General features: G+C 43.1%; 1 protein-coding gene across 9 annotated transcripts; it reads left to right on the forward strand.

Moving 5' to 3' along the window:
* The first annotated feature begins 842 nt into the window (after positions 1-842).
* LOC130293935 (protein BTG3-like) lies at positions 843-14,752 on the forward strand. Of its 9 annotated transcripts, none has more exons than XM_056543239.1 (4): positions 843-1,055; positions 10,785-10,975; positions 12,890-13,027; positions 14,196-14,752. In XM_056543239.1, exons 2-4 carry the CDS (start codon positions 10,803-10,805, stop codon positions 14,542-14,544), a joined length of 660 nt encoding a protein of 219 aa, XP_056399214.1. In that variant the 5' UTR covers positions 843-1,055; positions 10,785-10,802; the 3' UTR covers positions 14,545-14,752. The 9 variants fall into 9 exon arrangements, with proteins under 9 accessions (XP_056399214.1, XP_056399209.1, XP_056399211.1 ...); XM_056543234.1 differs by having other exon boundaries at positions 1,033-1,055; positions 10,768-10,975; XM_056543236.1 differs by lacking the exon at positions 843-1,055 and adding an exon at positions 1,275-1,335.
* Positions 14,753-22,140: the final 7,388 nt, after the last annotated feature.

Raw genomic sequence — 22,140 nt, forward strand, 5'->3', positions numbered from 1 at the left:
GTACATGCACACATCTACCATACATACTGTACATGCACACATCTACCATACATACTGTACATGCACACATCTACCATACATACTGTACATGCACACATCTACCATACATACTGTACATGCACACATCTACCATACATACTGTACATGCACACATCTACCATACATACTGTACATGCACACATCTACCATACATACTGTACATGCACACATCTACCATACATGCTTACATACTACTGTATAAACACACATCATACATACTGTACATGCACACAAATATCATACATACTATATATACACTCATACCATACATTCAGTACATGCACACACTGTATATACACTCATACCATACAGTATATGCACACATCTACCATACATACTGTATATATACACACACACACACACATCTACCACACATGCTTAAATACTACTGTATAGACACGCTTATACCACATACTGTACATGCATACATACTGTATATACACATACCGTACATGCTTACATACTGTATATACACATACCGTACATACTGTACATACACACATATCATACATACTGTACATACACACATATCATACATACTGAACATACACACAATACATACATGTACATTTTATATACATACACATACTGTAAACATATGCAAGCACATACGCACAATACATATACATACTAGGGGAGATTTATCAAAACCTGTGCGGAGGTAGACTGGTGCAGTTGCCCATAGCAACCAGATCGCTTCTTTCATTTTTAACAAGGCCTCTGCAAAATGAAAGAAGCGATCTGATTGGTTGTTATGGACAACTGCACCACTTTTCCTGACACACTCACATCCTGTACTTACCCTTCTGGTTACTGACCGGTGTAATCCTGATGGGGCAGACCAGCGTTTCCAAACCAGGGGCCAAAGGCTGTCCGGGCATGCTGGGAGTTGTAGTTTTGCAACAGCTGGAGGCACCCTGGTTGGGAAACGCTGGGGCAGACACTTCACTGATGCTCCAGGAGGGGCCCCTGAATGTTCCCCATGGCTCCCCGTGTTTTATGCCCATAGTATAGAGGTGAGGGTGTTCCTGCTGTCAGGGAGGAAAGACATTAGGACTGAGCACAGAGAGTAGGAATTCTACAGGAAAAGGAAAGTGACAGCGCCCTCTAGAGGCAGGAGGCATTATGTGAACAAGTGGCGGAGATTTATCAAAATCTGTGTAGAGGAAAAGTTGACCAGATGACCATAGCAACCAATCAGATCACTTCTTTCATTTAAAAGAAAGGCCCCTGAAAAATTAAAGAAGCGATCTGATTGGTTGCTATGAGCAACTGGTCAACCTTTCCTTTGCACAGGTATTGATAAATCTCCTAAATGAAAGTGCAGCCACCCAAATAATGTATTACACTCCAGAGCTGCACTCACTATTCTGCTGGTGAGGTCACTGTGTACATACATTACATTACTTATCCTGTACTGATCCTGAGTTATATCCTGTATTATACTCCAAAGCTGCACTCACTATTCTGCTGGTGAGGTCACTGTGTACATACATTAGATTACTTATCCTGTACTGATCCTGAGTTATATCCTGTATTATACTCCAGAGCTGTACTCACTATTCTGCTGGTGAGATCACTGTGTACATACATTACATTACTTATCCTGTACTGATCCTGAGTTATATCCTGTATTATACCCCAGAGCTGTACTCACTATTCTGCTGGTGAGGTCACTGTGTATATACATTACATTACTTATCCTGTACTGATCCTGAGTTATATCCTGTATTATACTCCAGAGCTGTACTCACTATTCTGCTGGTGAGGTCACTGTGTACATACATTACATTACTTATCCTGTACTGATCCTGAGTTATATCCTGTATTATACTCCAGAGCTGTACTCACTATTCTGCTGGTGAGGTCACTGTGTACATACATTACATTACTTATCCTGTACTGATCCTGAGTTATATCCTGTATTATACTCCAAAGCTGCACTCACTATTCTGCTGGTGAGGTCACTGTGTACATACATTAGATTACTTATCCTGTACTGATCCTGAGTTATATCCTGTATTATACTCCAGAGCTGTACTCACTATTCTGCTGGTGGGGTCACTGTGTATATACTTTACATTACTTATCCTGTACTGATCCTGAGTTATATCCTGTATTATACTCCAGAGCTGTACTCACTATTCTGCTGGTGAGGTCACTGTGTACATACATTACATTACTTATCCTGTACTGATCCTGAGTTATATCCTGTATTATACTCCAGAGCTGCACTCACTATTCTGCTGGTGAGGTCACTGTGTACATACATTACATTACTTATCCTGTACTGATCCTGAGTTATATCCTGTATTATACTCCAGAGCGCTACTCACTATTCTGCTGGTGAGGTCAATGTGTACATACATTACATTACTTATCCTGTACTGATCCTGAGTTATATCCTGTATTATACTCCAAAGCTGCACTCACTATTCTGCTGGTGAGGTCACTGTGTACATACATTAGATTACTTATCCTGTACTGATCCTGAGTTATATCCTGTATTATACTCCAAAGCTGCACTCACTATTCTGCTGGTGAGGTCACTGTGTACATACATTACATTACTTATCCTGTACTGATCCTGAGTTATATCCTGTATTATACTCCAGAGCTCTACTCACTATTCTGCTGGTGAGGTCACTGTGTACATACATTACATTACTTATCCTGTACTGATCCTGAGTTATATCCTGTATTATACTCCAGAGCTGTACTCACTATTCTGCTGGTGAGGTCACTGTGTACATTACATTACATTACTTATCCTGTACTGATCCTGAGTTATATCCTGTATTATATTCCAGAGCTGTACTCACTATTCTGCTGGTGAGGTCACTGTGTACATACATTACATTACTGATCCTGTACTGATCCTGAGTTATATCCTGTATTATACTCCAGAGCTGTACTCACTATTCTGCTGGTGAGGTCACTGTGTACATACATTACATTACTTATCCTGTACTGATCCTGAGTTATATCCTGTATTATACTCCAGAGCTGTACTCACTATTCTGCTGGTGAGGTCACTGTGTACATACATTACATTACTTATCCTGTACTGATCCTGAGTTATATCCTGTATTATACTCCAGAACTGTACTCACTATTCTGCTGGTGAGGTCACTGTGTACATACATTACATTACTTATCCTGTACTGATCCTGAGTTATATCCTGTATTATACTCCAGAGCTGTACTCACTATTCTGCTGGTGAGGTCACAGTGTACATACATTACATTACTTATCCTGTACTGATCCTGAGTTATATCCGGTATTATACTCCAGAGCTGCACTCACTATTCTGCTGGTGAGGTCACTGTGTATATACATTACATTACTTATCCTGTACTGATCCTGAGTTATATCCTGTATTATACTCCAGAGCTGCACTCGCTATTCTGCTGGTGAGGTCACTGTGTACATACATTACATTACTGATCCTGAGTTATATCCTGTATTATACTCCAGAGCTGTACTCACTATTCTGCTGGTGGGGTCACTGTGTACATACATTACATTACTTATCCTGTACTGATCCTGAGTTATATCCTGTATTATACCCCAGAGCTGCACTCACTATTCTGCTGGTGGGGTCACTGTGTATTTACATTACATTACTTATCCTGTACTGATCCTGAGTTATATCCCGTATTATACTCCAGAGCTGCACTCACTATTCTGCTGGTGGAGTCACTGGCCCTCTTTTGCTACTGAAGTCCCATCAAAAGTGGTCAAAAAAAGTATAGGGGAATACAATTTACTGTATGACTTTGTGCCAATTTTTTTTTATTTAAGTGAAAGTTGCCACTTTCAGCTGTTTATCCGAAATGTGGGCGATGCATCTACTTCTTCACAATCTGAGTCATTTATTACATTTTCTGCCCTGTTTTTGGCAACTTTTTTTCCTGTCCTATTCAGTTGGTCAATTGGGCGCATTAACTCCTACGTTGTAGATTAACACATGAAGCTCTGGAGAGGCGAGAATTGGAAATAAAATCTTCTCCGTCATACAAAGGTCAACCAACATAGTATTGGCATAGGAAAGACTTTTAAAGGGGTACTCCGCTGCTAGACATTTTATCCCCTATTCAAAGTATAAGGGATAAGGTGTCTGTTCGTGGGGATCCCGCCGCTGGGGTCCCCGCGATCGCCCGCAGCACCCCACGTTCTAAACAAATGCCGGGTTCCTGGTGGTCGTGATGTCACGCTCATGCCCCCTCCATTCATGTCTATGGGAGGGGGCGTGTCGGCCGACACGCCCCCTCCCACAGACATGAATGGAGGGGGCATGGCGTGACATCAAGAGGGGACATGGGAGTGACATAACGATCAAAGCCTCCAGCTCCGAGCGTTCTGAACCTTTAAAGGGGTTCTCCACTGGAAAACTTTTTTTTCTAAATCAACTGGTGCCAGAAAATTAAACAGATTTGTAAATGACTTCTATTAAAAAATCTTAATCCTTCCAGTACTTATCGGCTGTTGTATGATCCACAGGAAGTTCTTTTCTTTTTGAATTTCATTTCTGTCTGACTACAGTGCTCTCTGCTGACACCTCTGTCCATGTTAGGAACTGTCCGGAGCAGGATAGGTTTGCTATGGGGATTTGCTCCTATTCTGGACAGTTCCTGACATGGACAGAGGTGTCAGCAGAGAGCACTGTGGTCAGACAGACAGGAAATTCAAAAAGAAAATAACTTCCTGTGGATCATACAGAAGCTTATAAGTACTGGAAGGATTAAGATTTTTTAATAGAAGTAATTTACAAATCTGCTTAACTTTCGCACACCATTTGATATATACATATATATATATATATATAATATATATATATATATATAAAAAATACCCCTTTAAGGGTCTGTTCACACATACAGTGTCACGCACATATTTGATGCGCAGGATTTCAAGCTGCAGATTTTAATGTAAACGTAATGACTGAACACAGCTTTAAATCAGCAGCATTAAATATGCATACTATACATGTGAATACACCCTAAAGGGCTAAATAAATCGGTGTTTGTTGCTCTTTTTACTTATGAATTACATTTCAGGATTTTTATTTTTTTTTTATATTTTGAGTAAGGGGAAATTAAACGATTGCAATTTTGTCTTTTATACATTTTATTTTATTTTATAGTTTTTTTTCCTTTTACCTTGCCCAAAAAATACAACTATAATTTTTTATTTTCTGGGTCAGTACGATTACAGAGATACCAAATTTTTGTGGTTTGGCACAATAAAAACACTTTCCATAAAATAATTAAATAAATAAATAAATAAATAAATCATTTTATTTATTACTTATTTATTTATTTTTTACATCGTTGGACATTCGTATCATTTTTTGATGTTTATCTATTCTGTTTTTAGGAGGTAGATTAGCAAAATGCTGCCATTTTTGCCTTTTTACTTTTTGGCATTTTAATTGTTTTTTTTACTGCGTTCACAATGTGGGATAAATAAATTTATATTTTCATAGTTTTGGTCGCTATGGACATACCAAATATGTATTATATATATATAAAAAAAAAATAATAATAAATTAAGGGGAATTTATGTATTTTTATTTATTTATTTTATTTGAGGGGGATATTAAAGGGGTACTCTGCCCCTAGACTTCTTATCCCCCTATCTCAAGCTTAGGGGATAAGATGTCTGATCACGGGGTCCCGCCGCTGGGACAACTCTCCCTCGATCAATGTGCAGAATCCAGTGACCGTTTCGAGTGTGGGCAAAGGGGGCGTGACGCAACGCCCCTTGTGCCATCACACCACGCCCCCTCAATGAAAGTCTATGGGAGGGGGCGTGGCGGCCCTTACGCCCCCTCACATAGACTTGCATTGAGGGGGGGTGTAGCGTGATGTCACGATCCCGCCGCCCGCTCCAAGCATTCAGAACAAAATGTTCAGAATGCTGGAGCAGTGGAGTACCCCTTTAACTCATGCTGACATAAAAAATAAATAAATAAATGCAAAGCTCTGATTGGTTGGAAACGTTTACTCCAGTGTTTCCCAACCAGTGTGCCTCCAGCTGTTGCAAAACTACAACTCCCAGCATGCCCGGACAGCCAAAGGCTGTCCGGGCATGCGGGAAGTTGTAGTTTTGCAACAGCTGGAGGCACACTGGTTGGGAAACACTGGTCTACTCTGTAGGTCTAAGGGTTAGGGTTGCATGGTAACTTGTAACAGTGACAGGGACGCCGTGGAGCCCTAAACTTACGGAATGTTTTTCATGATGGCCACTAGATGGCGTGTGAACATAAGACTCCACAGCACCAGTCATTCCATGCGGTGCACCAGTCTACATCAGTGTTTCCCATCCGCTGTCCGGGCATGCTGGGAGTTGTAGTTTTGCAACAGCTGGAGGTGTACAGGTTGGGAAACACCAGTCTACACCGTGCTACCTTCTAGAGATGAGCGAACTTACAGTAAATTCGATTCGTCACAAACTTCTCGGCTCGGCAGTTGATGACTTTTCCTGCGTAAATTAGTTCAGCTTTCAGGTGCTCCGGTGGGCTGGAAAAGGTGGATACAGACCTAGGAAAGAGTCTCCTAGGACTGTATCCACCTTTTCCAGCCCACCGGAGCAGCGGAAAGCTGAACTAATTTATGCAGGATAAGTCATCAACTGCCGAGCCGAGAAGTTCGTGACGAATCGAATTTACTGTAAGTTCGCCCATCTCTACTACCTTCCAATAAAGCAATGGTGTATCACCATCATCATCACTAGTATTGAGTGTGAATATTCGAAATGCAAATTTTTACCGTGCATATCGGCACTTTGCGATTTCGCTAATATTTAGAATATAGATATATATATATTCGTAATGCCGAATATTCAGGTTTTTTTATATGAATTTATGCGAATATTTATGCGAATATTGGCACTTCCAGACCGGACACTGATCCCTCCCTTCTTTTAGGTGAAAGATATAATTGCGCATGCGCACTATGCGAATTTGCATTACGAATTTTTGCATGGGAGAAAAAAAAACAGAATCAACATGCGGATTTCGCGAACATAGGACGAATATTCGTCCATATATTCGCGAAATATTGCAAATTTCGAATATGGCCCCTGCAGCTCATCCCCACTGCCCTCACTACTTTTAGGGTATGTTCAAACGTGGCCCGAACCTAGCCTTAGGGTACGATCACATTACATTCCGGTGGACGTTAAAGATGTACTCCGACGTCTCATCAAGGGGGTCCCGCCCCAGGGTACCCCCCATGATCTCCTCCCATAGCTTGGAGTTTCCGTGTTCGTAGCCGTCACATCTCCGCCCTTTACATGAATGCAGGGGGCGTAGCGGCTGTGATCGCCAGTCATCTGGCACGGAGCGGAGTTCGCGGTGATCCCCAGCAGCGCCCCCCCCCCTGCGATTAAACATCTTAGGGGATAAAGGAGGAAATTTATCAAAACCTGTGCAAAGGAAAAGTGGCCCAGTTGCCCATAGCAACCAATCAGATCGCTTCTTTCATTTTGCAGAGGCCTTGTTAAAAATGAAAGTAGCGATCTGATTGGTTGCTATGGGCAACTGGGCAACTTTTCCTCTGCACAAGTTTTGATAACTCTCCCTCAAGATGTTTTCCTGCGGAGTGCCCCTTTCATCATATTCACTTCTGCGACTGAATGGAGTCGCCTAGTGGCTCCATTTAGGATGTATCCAATATTTTAAGCGGAGTCATGACGGGGGCTGTTGTGCTTTTGAAACAGCACATATGCCCTGAACTGAGTCGGCGGGATGCTGACGGATACGATTAAAGGGGTACTCCGTCCCTAGACATCTTATCCCTCATCCAAAGGATAGGGGATAAGATGTCTAATCGCTGGGGTCCCCGCGATCTCTGTGCAGTACCCGACATTCGTTTAGAACCCTCGGAGTGGGCAGCGGGGGTCGTGAAGTCACTGTCACGCCCCCCTCGTGACGTCCACGCCCCCTCAATGCAAGTCTATGGGAGGGGGCGTGGCTGCCGCCACGCCCCCTCCCATAGACTTGCATTGAGGGGGCGTGACGTGATGTCACGAGGGGTGTGGCAGTGATGTCACGACCACCGCAAACAAAATGTTCCGAACGCTGGGGCAGCGGAGCACCCCTTTAATGGGGGGCAGGAACGCAGTGTGATTGGACCTGAAATGGTTGCAGATTTCCCCACATGCGAACCTGCTGTAGAAACGCCACAGCGCCGCCTCTGCCCTGTGTGAACGATCCCTCAGAGATCATGTGATCAGAGCCGCTCTCAGGTGGCGGCGGGAATCACATCATGACCGGACAATTGCCGACTCGTTAACCCCTTCATATAAGGCCCATGAGGCGGGGCTGCTCTATAGTGTTAGTGTTGTAGATGTGTTTTACTTGAGCAGGTGAGAAGGGTGATGGATGTATCTAAGCGCTCTATGTATCTAAGCTCTCTATAGTTTACGTTATGGACGTGTAAGATACGATGGCGATCAGGGAGAGGGTGAGGTGAAGGCTGGATTGTGGCTCATGGATGTTGACTGTGTTATTTGATATTCACTGACAGCCAGCACAGGTACAGCTTGATGTAGAGCCTGTCCTAGCATGCTTGGAAGTATGTCTGGGAATGCTGAGAGTTGTAGTTTTTGCAACAGCTGGAGGCACACTGGTTAAAAAACCCTGATCTATGCTCTTATCTACTACTGAGGCCACCACAGGACTTGGCTCTTTGCTGTGGTTGGGTTGTGTTCACATGATGCATCTGTGTATTTTGTCATACAATCAATGTACATGGCTCCATTGTTGCAGATACCTGGTTTCATTAAAGGGGTACTCCACTGGAATATAAAATATATATATATATATATATATATATATATATATAATTTTTTTTTTTTTTACGGGTGCCAGAAAGTTAAACAGAATTGTAAATAACTTCTATAAAAAAAAACTTAATCCTTCCAGTACTTAACTGCTATGATCCAAAGGAAGTTCTTTTTTCTCTGCATTTCCTTTCTGTCTGACCACAGTGCTCTCTGCTGACACCTCTGTCCGGAGCAGGATAGGTTTTCTATGGGGATTTGCTCCTACTCTGGACAGTTCCTAAAATGGATAAAAGTGTCAGACAGAAAGGAAATTCAAAAAGAAAAGAACTTCCTGTGGATCATAACAGCAGTTAAGTACTGGAAGGATTAAGATTTTTTTTAATAGAAGTAATTTACAATTTTGCTTAACTTTCTGGCACCAGTTGATTTAAACAAAATGTTTGCCAGTGGAATATCACTTTAAAGGGGTACTCCTCTGCCCTAGCACTCGGAACATATTTGTTCCAAACGCTAGCTGCGGGGATCGTGATGTCATGCCACGCCCCCTCAATGCAAGTCTATGGGAGGGGGTGTGGCAGTCGCCACACCCCCTCCCATAGACTTGCATTGAGGGGGCGTGGTGACTTCACAAGGGGGTGTGGCTGTCATCACGATGCCTGCACCTGGTCTTCAGAACAATGTTCCGAATGCTCGGGCAGTGGAGTACCCCTTTAATCTGGCAATAGTGGGAGCTGACAGGTACCTGACTATAAAATATTCTGAATTGGGCTAGGTTCTGTCTTTGGCTCCTGTAGCTGAGAACTGGATGCTCACCTATACTGTAGCGGAGTACAGCGGCTGACATTTATTTTAATGGCCTGGACAGTGTTACCTAGTCGCTCCATTTGGGCCATATAAACAATACCTGAAATGGGCTGAACAATGCAGCAGAACCGTGCTTGTTGAGGTATAAGGCCTAAATAGATTCACTAGGAGACTGTTCAAGCCTTTAAAATGAATGGCACCTGCTGCTCTCCTCTACAGTACACTACGGCACCCCCTAAAAGCCATGACGCTATTGCAAACCCAAATATGTTATCGGGTTGTGCACCGGCTTCTGGTGAGAATTGAGAACCCCGACTAACTCCATTTTGCTAAGAGAACCCCAAAAAAGGCGTGACAGTCGGGGAAAGGGGGCATGGTCACCAAAAAAGGGGCGTGTTCCCAACATTTTCACAAAAACCAGTAAGGGGCCTGGGCCAGAAAGTTAAGCAGATTTGTAAATTCTATTGAAGAATCTTAATCCTTCCAGTACTCTTTAGGGGCTGTATACTACAGAGGAAATGCTCTTTCTTTTTGGATTTCGCTTATCACGAGCACAGTGCTCTCTGCTGTCCATTTTAGGAACTGTCCAGAGAAGCATGTTTGCTATGGGGATTTTCTCCTGCTCTGGACAGCAGAGAGCACTGTAGTCGTGAGAGAAGAGAAATCCAAAAAGAAAAATAATTTCCTCTGTAGTATTCAGCAGCTAAGTACTGGAAGGATTAAGATTTTTAATAGAAGTAATTTACAAATCTGTTTAACTTTCTGGCACCAGTTGATAAAAAAAATAAAAAAAACATTCCATGGCAGTACCCCTTTAAGCACTAGTTTTGGAGTAGAAAAACTCATCTAATGTGCTTTCTACTGTCTTCAATGGGATTATGTGCCATAGTTCACACTGCATTGTGAATCTCAAATACACCAGAAATGGAGGATGTAGAGAAGCCCTATTGAAATGACGTCATTTGCATCCAAATCAAGACAAAATGCTATCAAAAGGTGGCGGACATCTGAAGCTACCCTCAGAATTACTGTTTAGTCTGTAGGGTATTTTTCTTCTTTGAAGGGTCTCGCTCGTCTTGACATGGCAGCCAGGGCTGAGACTTTCTCTACATTTCTTGGTTTCTCACAAGGCTTCTCCTTGGTCCAGGCTCCCAACTACTCAACAATGCATCTAGAAATCGAAGCTGCTGTCAACTTCCTCGTTAAGATTCTAAGTTTGAGGAAGACTCTGAAGCGGGGTCAGCTGGATGCTTTGGGCGAGAACCTCATGTGCTTACTGTGGGAGCGATACCAAGGACACTGGTACCCGGACATGCCATTCAAGGGACAAGCCTACAGGTAGGGCCGACTCAAACGTCTGTAGACCATGTGTGAGGTACAGGGCAGATGTCATAACCCTAGGGGCAGATGTTATTAACACCTTCTTGTTGTGACGCCAGGGCATGGTTTGGCCTTAAATAGGTACTGTCACAAAACTTTTTTTTTTGTAGTACTTATGTACTAAAACGTATCTCGAATATACATTATTTTTATTTATTTTTTTCCCATTAAAATCGTTTAATTTAAATGTAAAAACCGGCCACTAGGGGTCTCCCTCCTAGTGGCCGGCTGCAGCCTGGCGTGAAATCATGCCTGAATTCGGACTGATGACGGCCGGGCATGGATCGGATTTCAGTCAGGCTGCGCTCGCTCTCTGCCTCTCAGACAGGCAGGAGCGAGCGCTTTGAATGAAGAGGAAGTGCGCAGGCTCCCTGGCCTCGCGGTGAGAGGCAAAATTTCATGTGCAGCTGCTGCGCTAGGACTGTTGCACTTTATTCTTTTGCGGAGGGGAGGAGGGGGTGTTGCATGGCGGGGCTTGGGAGTGGGATGTGCGCAGCGGGGCTCTGTGAGGGGGGGGGGGGTTAAGCAGGATGTGCAAGGGGAACAGATACTGTTTTCAGCTATATACAGTGTGCTCCCAGTTTCCCCACTAAAACATCCAGCATGCCCTGACAGTCAATAGATGTCAGGGCAAGCTGGGAGTTGTAGTGGTGAAACAGCTGGAGGTACACTGTATAGCTCAACTAAGGGCAGAAGTGTTGGCCCCAGCAGGCATCAGAGACGTTGCGTCTGCCTGTTAGTGAGCACACTACCAGGCAGACAAAAGGCATTTTTAGTGCGTGGTAAAAAAAAATAATACATTTTTTTTTATTTTTTTTTTAAGGCAGTGAGGGGGTTGGGGATATATGGGCAATAGGCGGGGACAGAGGAAAAAAAAGATGCTGGGAGCTACCCTTTAACCACCCAAAGGTAATACTGCTGGTCCTGGGCTAGGCACGGGGGCAATAAAGACTGTGATGCCAAGTTATGGACAAACTTCAGCTTTACTGAGGGTAGACCGGTGATAGTCTTTGCAGTACAGACAATATCCCAAGGAGGTGACACGGGGACCTTGCTGGGACTTGTAGTAGTTAGCCAGACTTTGGTGCAGGCCACGGTGACTAAACAGTAGACTTGACTGACTTGATGCAATTGACAGGTGGCTGCAGACTTTAGGCTTGAGGCCTCCAATGCTCAGGACACAGACGACTGCACTGGACCTCAGGAACAAAGATCGCAGCCCCTCCCCTGGTTATATAGGGGGCTGTGCAAAGAGCCCATAGGTCACTTGGGGGTCACCTGGTCACTAGTGCCTCCTGGGTTACAATCGCATGGTATAACAAAAACATTACATTATTAATATCACAACTTGTATACACAGGGGATAATACATAAGGGGGGGGGGGGACATGGAGAGACTCTGCCTGACAGGGCAGGAGAAGTACAGGGAAATAACATCCCATACTGGGCCACCACAAATGTTTAAAATGTGACCTGGTTCTCCAGTGTCTCTTATAGGAAATAGGAAGGTGGGTACCCCTCTGAGCTTCTTTAATGGGTTACCACCAATTTATGTGCCTTAAAACCTTAAAAAAAATTTTTATAAACTGGTGCCAGAAAGTTAAACAGATTTGTAAATTACTTCTATTAAAAACTAAATTTTAGTACTTTTTAGCAGCTGTATACTGTAGAGGAAATTCTTTACCGTAGGAATTTCTTTTGTGTTGTCCAGTGCTCTCTGCTGACACCTCTGTCTGTGTCAGGGACTGTCCAGAGCAGCATAGGTTTCCTATGGGGATTTCCTCCTGCTCTGGACAGTTCATGATACAGGCATCAGGAACCCCTTTAACCAGACCTTCCCCCACAGGTTAGTAACCTATTGACTCTTTGCAGGTGTATTCGCATTAATTCCTGGCAATATGTTGATGAGTCTTTGCTTCAGGCCTGTGGAAGATCTGGTATAGAATACTCAAAGCTTCCTCTCCCAGACGAGATGACCCTCTGGATTGATCCATTTGAAGTCTGTGGAAGGTGAGAGCTGCCTAGTGTTGTACTATTTTATTTTTTTTATGTAGACAAAACTTTACTGCCCAGTAACATATACTGAGGGACTCGCTAATACTTAAAGGGGTACTCCGGTGGAAAACTTTTTTATTATTTATTTTTTTAATCAACTGGTACCAGAAAGTTAAACAGACTTGTAAATTTACTTTTACTAAATTTACTAAAAATCATAATCCTTCCAGTACTTATTAGAAGAATACTACAGAGGAAATTTTTTTTCTTTTTGGAACACAGAGCTCTCTGCTGACATCACAAGCACAGTGCTCTCTGCTGACATCTATCCATTTTTTAGGAACTATCCAGAGCAGCGTATGTTTGCTATGGGGATTTTCTCTAATCTGGACAGATGTTAGCAAAGAACTGTGTTCCAAAAAAAAAACATTTCCTCTGTAGTATTCAGCAGCTAATAAGTACTGGAAGGATTAAGATTTTTTTTTAATAGAAGTAATTTACAAATCAGTCTTTTACCTTTCTGGCACCAGTTGATTTAAAAAAAAATAAATAAATAAATTTAAAAAAATACCACCAGAGTACCCCTTTAAACAGTGCAAACTTGGACTAGACAGTCTTATGAAATGGGCTGATCCTCCTGATAAATTTTTATATTTGTGCTGTCTAGAGAGGAGCGAACTTACAGTAAATTCGATTCGTCACAAACTTCTCGGCTCGGCAGTTGATGACTTATCCTGCATAAATTAGTTCAGCCTTCAGATGCTCCGATGGGCTGGAAAAGGTGGATACAGTCCTAGGAAAGAGTCTCCTAGGACTGTATGCACCTCTTCCAGCCCACGGGAGCACCGGAAAGCTGAACTAATTTATGCAGGAAAAGCAATCAACTGCCGAGCCGAGAAGTTCGTGACGAATCGAATTTACTGTAAGTTCATTCATCTCTAGTCTAGACTTGTTTTTTTTTTTTTTCAGCCATGGTGCCTCCAGCTGTTGCAAAACTACAACTCAGCATGCCTGGACAGCCGAAGGCTGTCCAGGCATGCTGGGAGTTGTAGTTTTGCAACAGTTGGAGGCACTGTTTGGTGGGAGAAAATCTAATCTAGTCTAGGGTTTTTTTTTATTTTTTTATTTTTTTTTATTTGACTCTGACAACTCGAGCTTGGTTTTTTTAATCTTTTCCCTTTAGGTTTGGAGAACACACAGATTACTTCACAATTGCCACATTTGAACATATGACAGTAATGGAGCCCATTGACTATGAAGAAAAGGCAACGTCGGACTATTCCTCCGAGGGCCCTTCATCAGGGGCAATGTCTGAAAACTCATCTGATGACGAAGCGTCTGGAGAAAAAGCCACCACTAGACTCTCACCAGATGAAGCCATCGGACTGTCCTCTACAGACGGGACTCCAGTGAGTGAGTTGTTGGCCTCTGAAACCACAAGGGACACCGGTTCAGACACTGATGAAAACGTTGCCCAAGAGACAAAAGTATTGGAAGAAAATGGGAGTGACCAAAGTTCTGTGCTCTTGTAGTACGTTGGTCTTGGCGCAGCCCTGTACCACTTTTTTTTTAACCCTTTTTTAGGACTGAGACTAGACTTGAGCTTGATCCAAGATGCCAAAGAATGGGATACAATTCTATAACGGAGCACTTGATACAGGAGAGTTATGTTAATGGTTGTCGTTAGTATAGATGAATTGGACTTGCTCCTGATCTACCCTACGTCTAGGCTGGAATTTTCCTTTGAGATTAGAGATGAGCGAACTTACAGTAAATTCGATTCGTCACGAACTTCTCGGCTCGGCAGTTGATGACTTTTCCTGCGTAAATTAGTTCAGCTTTCCGGTGCTCCCGTGGGCTGGAAAAAGGTGGATACATTCATAGGAGACTCTTTCCTAGGAATGTATCCACCTTTTCCAGCCCACCGGAGCACCTGAAGGCTGAACTAATTTACGCAGGAAAAGTCATCAACTGCCGAGCCGAGAAGTTCGTGACGAATCGAATTTACTGTAAGTTCGCTCATCTCTACTTGAGATGCTTAAACCTTGACGTTAACACCTTGTCGAAGGTGACAAATCTATAAACAACTCAAAATCTTCAAGTTTTGCTAAGGAAATTCTGTTGGGGGTTCTAGATCGGCAGGTGCTTGATCTAGAACTTTGGTAAAGAAGCCACTCAAACTTGACCCTAATCCTCAGATGGCTCATGTCTGAGATGGGTTCGTTTAAAGGGGTACTCCACTGGCCAGCGTTCGGAACGTTTAGTTCTGAACGCCTTGTGCCCTGTGAGGGTCGGCAACACCCCTCATGTTACACCACGCCCTCTCAATGCATGTCTATGGGAGGGGGTGTGGCGGCCGCCACACCCCCTCCCATAGACGTGCATTGAGGGGGGGCATGGTCTGAAATCATGAGGGGGCGTGGCCGACCCTCACAGGGCACACGGTGTTCAGAACTAAATGTTCTAACCGCTGGCCAGTGGATTAACCCCTTTAAGGGTAAAACTCTTTGGTTCTGAAACGTTAAATGGAATTTGTAGCACCTGTTAAGACTAGTAACTTGTATTTTAGAAGTTTTTTTTATTTTTATATTTTAGACAACTTTTTAATGTACATAAGTTTATTTTTTATTTTTTTTTTTTATATACTTTTAACTTGGCCCCTAGGCTTTCTCGTAAACCAAACGGACCCAAAGGTTGTGGGCTACATAGCGGCTCTGACTGTGACATCTATTGCGTTGCCTCATAGGGAGTGTGGTCACATCGTGCCATGACAGGAAATTTATATCAAGTCAGGTCACCGCAACATGTGTTTGGTAATGTAACCACTTTCACTTTCACTTTCACTTTCATTTGCCACTATGTAGGTAGAGCAATACTGAAATATTTAGCCAAGTGTCACAGTGAAGTTCTTGGCACAAGAAACTAAGAGCAGGTTCTGTCTATAGCCGGTTGGGAAATGCTTGGATGGCAGGTTGCTGCCCATGGTGGTCCCCACTAGTTCCTAAATCAAGACTATATGGGGAAAAATGGAGCAGAATGCATGACGACTGTTCTAAGGGTACATTCACAGCCATGTTTGCTGAACATATAAAGAACATGGCTGTGAGAATTCCCTCCTAGGTTTACACTGCCTTAATATATGGCTGCACTTAATATTTCAACATTTTACCAACTTGTGCCTTCTCACTCCTAATGGTTGTACTGAACTGACCAAAACTCATCATGGTGGACAATCTGGTAAAACCATGAAGGGTCTGCATTAATCTGCACTGCGGCCTTGCTTGATGTGGTACTGCCAGTTATATTATGATGCAGTCATTTGGGCAATTCTTTGACTAGCCAACGGGAATAGGAGATTTTCGATTATCATAATAGTTTAAATCCCAAAGAGGTCACTGCTTTGGAGGTACAATGAACAAGTTACACTACAAGAGAAGAGGGCAGTATCGTTGATAAGTGTTCTTGACATTAGAAATATATACAGTACAATATATAGCCTGTCGTGTTAATGGGTGACCATTCGTAGTGAGTTTGGCCACATCCATAGTGTTCTGTGAGGGTTATTGGCAAAAGATCAGATGAAGCTCTAGTACAAAGGCCATCTTTTGCTTTTTCCCCACTTTGTGGCATTGAGCCTAATGTTCCACACTTAGTGATGTGGCTGACTCTGGTTAGTTTGGGAAGCAGAGGGTTACACTAATGCTTGGCTTTTTGGCTCCCTGTTATGTTGTCCTGTCATTCACTAGAGGACTTTACCAGCAGTTCTTAAGTGATCACTTCTTAACATCAGGTTATGACTTGGATAAGATGTATAATGAAGTCACCAAAGTACTATATATCAACAGTGTAACTTCTTGTACTAAAGAATAAATCATTTAAATGGTCCAATGTGTGGATTTTTCTTTTATCTAATGTTTAAAACTTTGTAAAACCAAAGATTCTTTCCCTTCTTAAAGGAAGGTGGTGGGACTGGGGACTCACTATAGTGCATCCATGAAATTTGCTTGCTGCCAGGCTTGGTGTTTAGACTTTTCAGACCAGAGTTGCCTGAGGCTTTTTACTCTGATTTGTGACTTGTGCTACAGGGCCCCTGACAGCAATTTTTGCTTCTTCTCTGCAACTTAGGACATGAACTTTTCCTAGATGGTGAAACCCCTGTAGGTAGTATTGTTGCTCACTCCTCCCATCACTGGCTTTTCCTTCCACTAAACCAAGGCAGGAGATCCCTCTTACAAGCACAAGTTTATTTTATTTTATTTTTTTTTTTTTTTTTAAAGTTAAGTCTAAATATCAACACACTATTGGCACATAAGCATAATGAACATAAATTAATCATAAAGGTAGAAATAATATGAATCAAACCCGTGTCAATACAATTCTACAAAGCATTCCCCTCCCAGGAGATGTCTAGAATACTGGGTTCCTGCGGTGGGGGTCGTGACTTCACACTACACCCCCTCCATTCATGCCGATTTGAGGGTGTGTGTCAATAGGCATGAATGGAGGGGGGGCATAGTGTGACATCACTACCCTGCTGCAGGAACCCAGCATTCTAAATGTACTGTTTAGAATGTTTATAATGCAGATGTGGTGTCCTGATACTGGACTCAGTCCTGTAACTTTTTGGTTGTAGGTCCCCATAGTCAGAGTTCCTCATGTTGATAGGGCTCTGCTGGTGAGAGATCCTCTAGTTGACTCCTAGTGTTCTTAAAATTGTATAAATTTAATATAATGTTCAGGACCCTAGGTCATGTGATCAATGATATTTGTTGTATTGGAGGTTAAGGACCTTCGGGTCATGTATCACAACTACAATCCTTTGTACTAGGACTGACAGGTTTGAGGAACCAATAGGCTTTGAGCCTGCCCCCTTCAGATAGAAGGTCCCAGCCAACCTGTGAGGAGCCTAAATTCCGGTCCTCTTGTAAAGACAGTTGTTAGTTGCATCCTGCATAAAATCTGCAGTAAAGTTATTTCAAGTTCAATACAAATCCGGCTGTGGACAATCCTTTATTCCTCCCTATTGTTCCTGGGATGGGTGGCGGTAGGACATGTATACATTGAGGAAACCTCCACCCTGGCGTCACGACAATCAAGGGTTAATCCTATACCCAGCAACACCCCTGTTCACCCCTCATCCCCCAAATACCACACAGACCACCATGGTCGCACATCTTATCACCTAGGGCAATGTTTCCCAACCAGGGTGCCTCCAGGTGTTGCAAAACTACAACTCCCAGAATGCCTGGACAGCCAAAGGCTGTCCAGGCATGCTGGGAGTTGTAGTTTTGCAACATCTGGAGGCACCCTGGTTGGGAAAACCCACCCTAAGGGATAAGATGCCTAGGAGGGGAGTACCCCTTTTAACACATCCTCCATGTGGGTGTGGTATGCCTCTGGGGTAGGGTTAGGGTATTACTTCGGTATATCAAACTTTTATTAGGGAAGGGGTTAAAGGACCTTTAACACCTATATATATATATATATATATATATATACACACACACACACACATTTTTTTTATTTTTTTTTGCAGTGTTATAGGTCCCATAGGGACCTATAACACTGCACACACTGATCTCTCATGCTGATCACTGGCATGTGTTAACACGCCTGTGATCAGTGTTATCGGCGCTTGACTGCTCCTGCCTGGATCTCAGGCACGGAGCAGTCATTTGTCGATCGGACACCGAGGAGGCAGGTAAGGGCCCTCCCGGTGTCCTGTAAACTGTTCGGGATGCAGCTATTTCACCACGGCGGTCCCAAACAGCCCGACTGAGCAGCCGGGATAGTTTCACTTTAGAAGCGGCGGTCAGCTTTGACCGCCACTTCTAAAGGGTTAATACCGCACATCGCCGCGATCGGTGATGTGTGGTATTAGCCGCGGGTCCCGGCCGTTGATGAGCGCCTGGACTGACACGATGTGATGCGGGGTGTCAGCGTGACCCCTGCATCTTATCGCGAGACGTAAATATACGTCCTGCGTCGTTAAGGGGTTAATACAGTCTCCATACACTTCAGTGACAGTTGTTGTGGACCTTGTCCGTTGGTATAAGTCTCTAAATTTAGGGTAATATGCAAAGATCCGTCCGGATTTAGGGGATAAGGTCCGGTGATCTTGAAGAGTGCACAGGGATTGATGCACTCAGTTTTAGAAGATATTAGCCATCACCGCAAGGCTCGGGCCTAAACTCACTGACAGCAGCGCAGGACCTTCCCTGTAAACAGCCCAGGAACAAGAGAAATGGCCGCCGCTCCCTTATATGGGCAGGTCTGTTTCTATTGGTCCGCGTAACTGTCACTCACCAGTACAAAGAATGATGGTTCAAATACGTCACAGGGATCTCCAAAGGTCCTTAAGCAAAAACCATAGTTTACCTGATCACGTGACTTGCAGGTCCTGCTACACTCCATACAGGTAATTAACCATTTATATACATTTTTTTACAATTATATTTATATAAATCCTAAGTAAACTGTTAGACAACTAATATATCTAGATGAGAGGTGACAAGGGGCAGACTAGATAAGAAGGACCCCAACATCCTAGGGACTCTGGCTATGGGGACCTATATACAGGTACTGTATAGGATGTGGTACCGGGACACCACAAGGGCATCTGCAGGGAAGTTTTGCAGCAGTTATGACCCATGTGTATTCAACTAGTGCTGCCCCTGGCCCAGGCCTATGACTGCCTAGTGATAAATACAGACCGGCCACATCAGGTGACAAGTGTTCATATTTGCGCTCTTATACGGGAAATTTCATTTTAAGAAATTTATTGCAAGGTAAACGAAGGATTAGAATCTATCATATGAGGAAGGAAAAGGTAAACAAGCGCCACCCGGAGAATCCTGGATCCAACGTCTTATCACATGACAAATGCAAAGGTACAAGTGTGCCAACATCAATACGGCATTGTATCATACGACGGGCGCCAGCAGGAGATGTGCGAACACAATAATACGTGATAAAGGGACAGGCATGCGAGTGCCGGCATGAATACAGCATTAGAACATATGAGAAAGGTACAGAGAACACGTGCCAACTGTATATACTGTATATAGCTCATAGGGGAAGTGTGCAGGATAATCTCCCAAATAAAACAAAGTACTATGTGGTGAGCCACGGGGTGTGCAGGTGAGGTATAGGACAGATGTTGTAGCCCGGGGCAGGTGTTATTAACCCCTAAATATTTGTGACGCCAGGGCGTGGTTTTCCCGGTAACCGCCCGAATGGTAGTACCGCTATTCCAAGGTTAGGCAGGGCAATAATAGTCCAAGACCAGGTTAGTGTTAAAGGGGGACTCCCGTGGAAAACTTAAAAAAAAAAAAAAAAATAATCAGCTGGTGCCAGAAAGGTTAAACAGATTTGTCAATTACTTCTATAAAAAAAAAAATCTTAATCCTTCCAGTACTTTTTAGGGTCTGTATACTAGAGAGGAAATGGTTTTCTTTTTGGAACACAGAGCTCTCTGCTGACATCATGACCACTGTGCTCTCCGCTGACACCTCTGTCCATTTTAAGAACTGTCCAGAGCAGCATATGTTTGCTATTGGGATTTTCTTCAGCCCTGGACAGTTCCTAAAATGGACAGAGGTGTCAGTGGAGAGCTGTGTGTTCCAAAAAGAAAACCATTCCTCTGTAGTATTCTGCAGCTCATAAGTACTGGAAGAATTAAGATTTTTTTTTTCTTTTTTAATAGAAGTAATTTACAAATCTGTTTAACTTTCCACGGGAGTACCCCTTTAAAGGTAGCTTTACTGAAGTAGACAGATGGAAATAGTCTTTACAGCTAGGCCAGGATCCCAGAGAGGTGGCCAGTAACACAGAAGGACCTTGCTGGGACTTGTAGTGACTTTGACAGACTTTAGGACAGCCCCGCTGACTATAATAGACTTGGTGACATAGACATAGATGACTTGACTTACTGACAGGTGGCTGTATGTTAGGCTTGAGGCCTCCAGTTTCCGTCCCAGAACGGACCCTTCGTCAGGACCTTGTCCTGATGAAGGGTCCGTTCCGGGCCAGAAATGCATCGATATGTGCTTCGGATAAACACTATTTTTATCTATTTGGTCTACAATTGTCGGACTGACTACCTGACGGGGTCTGGCACTTTGGAAAGTTCCATTTTCTTCGCCTTTGCCTGCTACAACATCCAATGGTATAGGGAAATAATACAAACAAATAAAAGAAACAGTGCTTCCATTTTGCTGCTATAAAAAAATGACCATATGATAAAGTGCTGTAAAATAAAAACTTTGGCAATGTATGAGGCAAATACACATCAATGGCTGAAGAAATTCCCCTTGGCATCCGTCATCCTTCTCTTCGTGATCCCAGATAGGTCGGAGAGTTTTGTTAGATACTGGAAATATTCCCCCATTCACTCCTGTGCGCAAAAGAAGAGTGAGAGGAGAAGTTCTGGTAAAGCGCCATTTATTCCTGTAAGACCCCACATACCCTGACGGCCTCCTGTACATCTCCCGGGAGGGGTTGTGGTTTGCCGCGTGCGTGAGAAGATTCACATGTCGGTATTTATTGACCCCTTGTGACCAGAGATGTTTTCAGGTAGATATCAGCAGCTTCTCACATCCCCTGTGTGTAAAGGAGACCGTCACGCCGGAAGATGACATATTATTGTAAAGGGTTAAAAAATATATATTTTTTTTATTTATCTAGTTTTATTTAAAATGTTCCAGCAGAAAACATTATTTTTTTTTTTTTTTAATCAACTGGTGCCAAAAAGTTAAACAGATTTGTAAATGACTTCTATGAAAAAAATATTAATCCTTCCAGCACTTATCAGCTGCTGTATGTTCCACAGGAAGTTCTTTTCTTTTTGAATTTCCTTTCTGTCTGACCACAGTGCTCTCTGCTGACACCTCTGTCCATTTTAGGAACAAACAAAGTAGGATCCCCATAGCAAACCTCTCCTGCTCCGGACAGTTCATAAGATGGACAGAGGTGTCAGCAGAGAGCACTGTGGTCAGACAGAAAAGAAAGAAATTCAAAAAGAAAAGAACTTCCTCTGTAAAAAAAATAAAAATAAAAATGTTTTCCAAGAGTACTTTTTTTTTAATCAACTGGTGCCAGAAAGTTATACAGATTTGTAAATTACTTCT

This window comes from Hyla sarda, chromosome 10 (assembly GCF_029499605.1).
Source record: "Hyla sarda isolate aHylSar1 chromosome 10, aHylSar1.hap1, whole genome shotgun sequence".
NCBI lineage: Eukaryota > Metazoa > Chordata > Amphibia > Anura > Hylidae > Hyla > Hyla sarda.

Bases quoted from the DNA above. Each gene is read 5' to 3' on its own strand.
- LOC130293935 (XM_056543232.1), top strand. From the start codon at position 10,719: ATGGCAGCCAGGGCTGAGACTTTCTCTACATTTCTTGGTTTCTCACAA. The intron at 10,976-12,889 runs GTAGGGCCGACT...GACTCTTTGCAG, and splicing joins TTCAAGGGACAAGCCTACAG to GTGTATTCGCATTAATTCCT. The intron at 13,028-14,195 runs GTGAGAGCTGCC...TTTTCCCTTTAG, and splicing joins CCATTTGAAGTCTGTGGAAG to GTTTGGAGAACACACAGATT.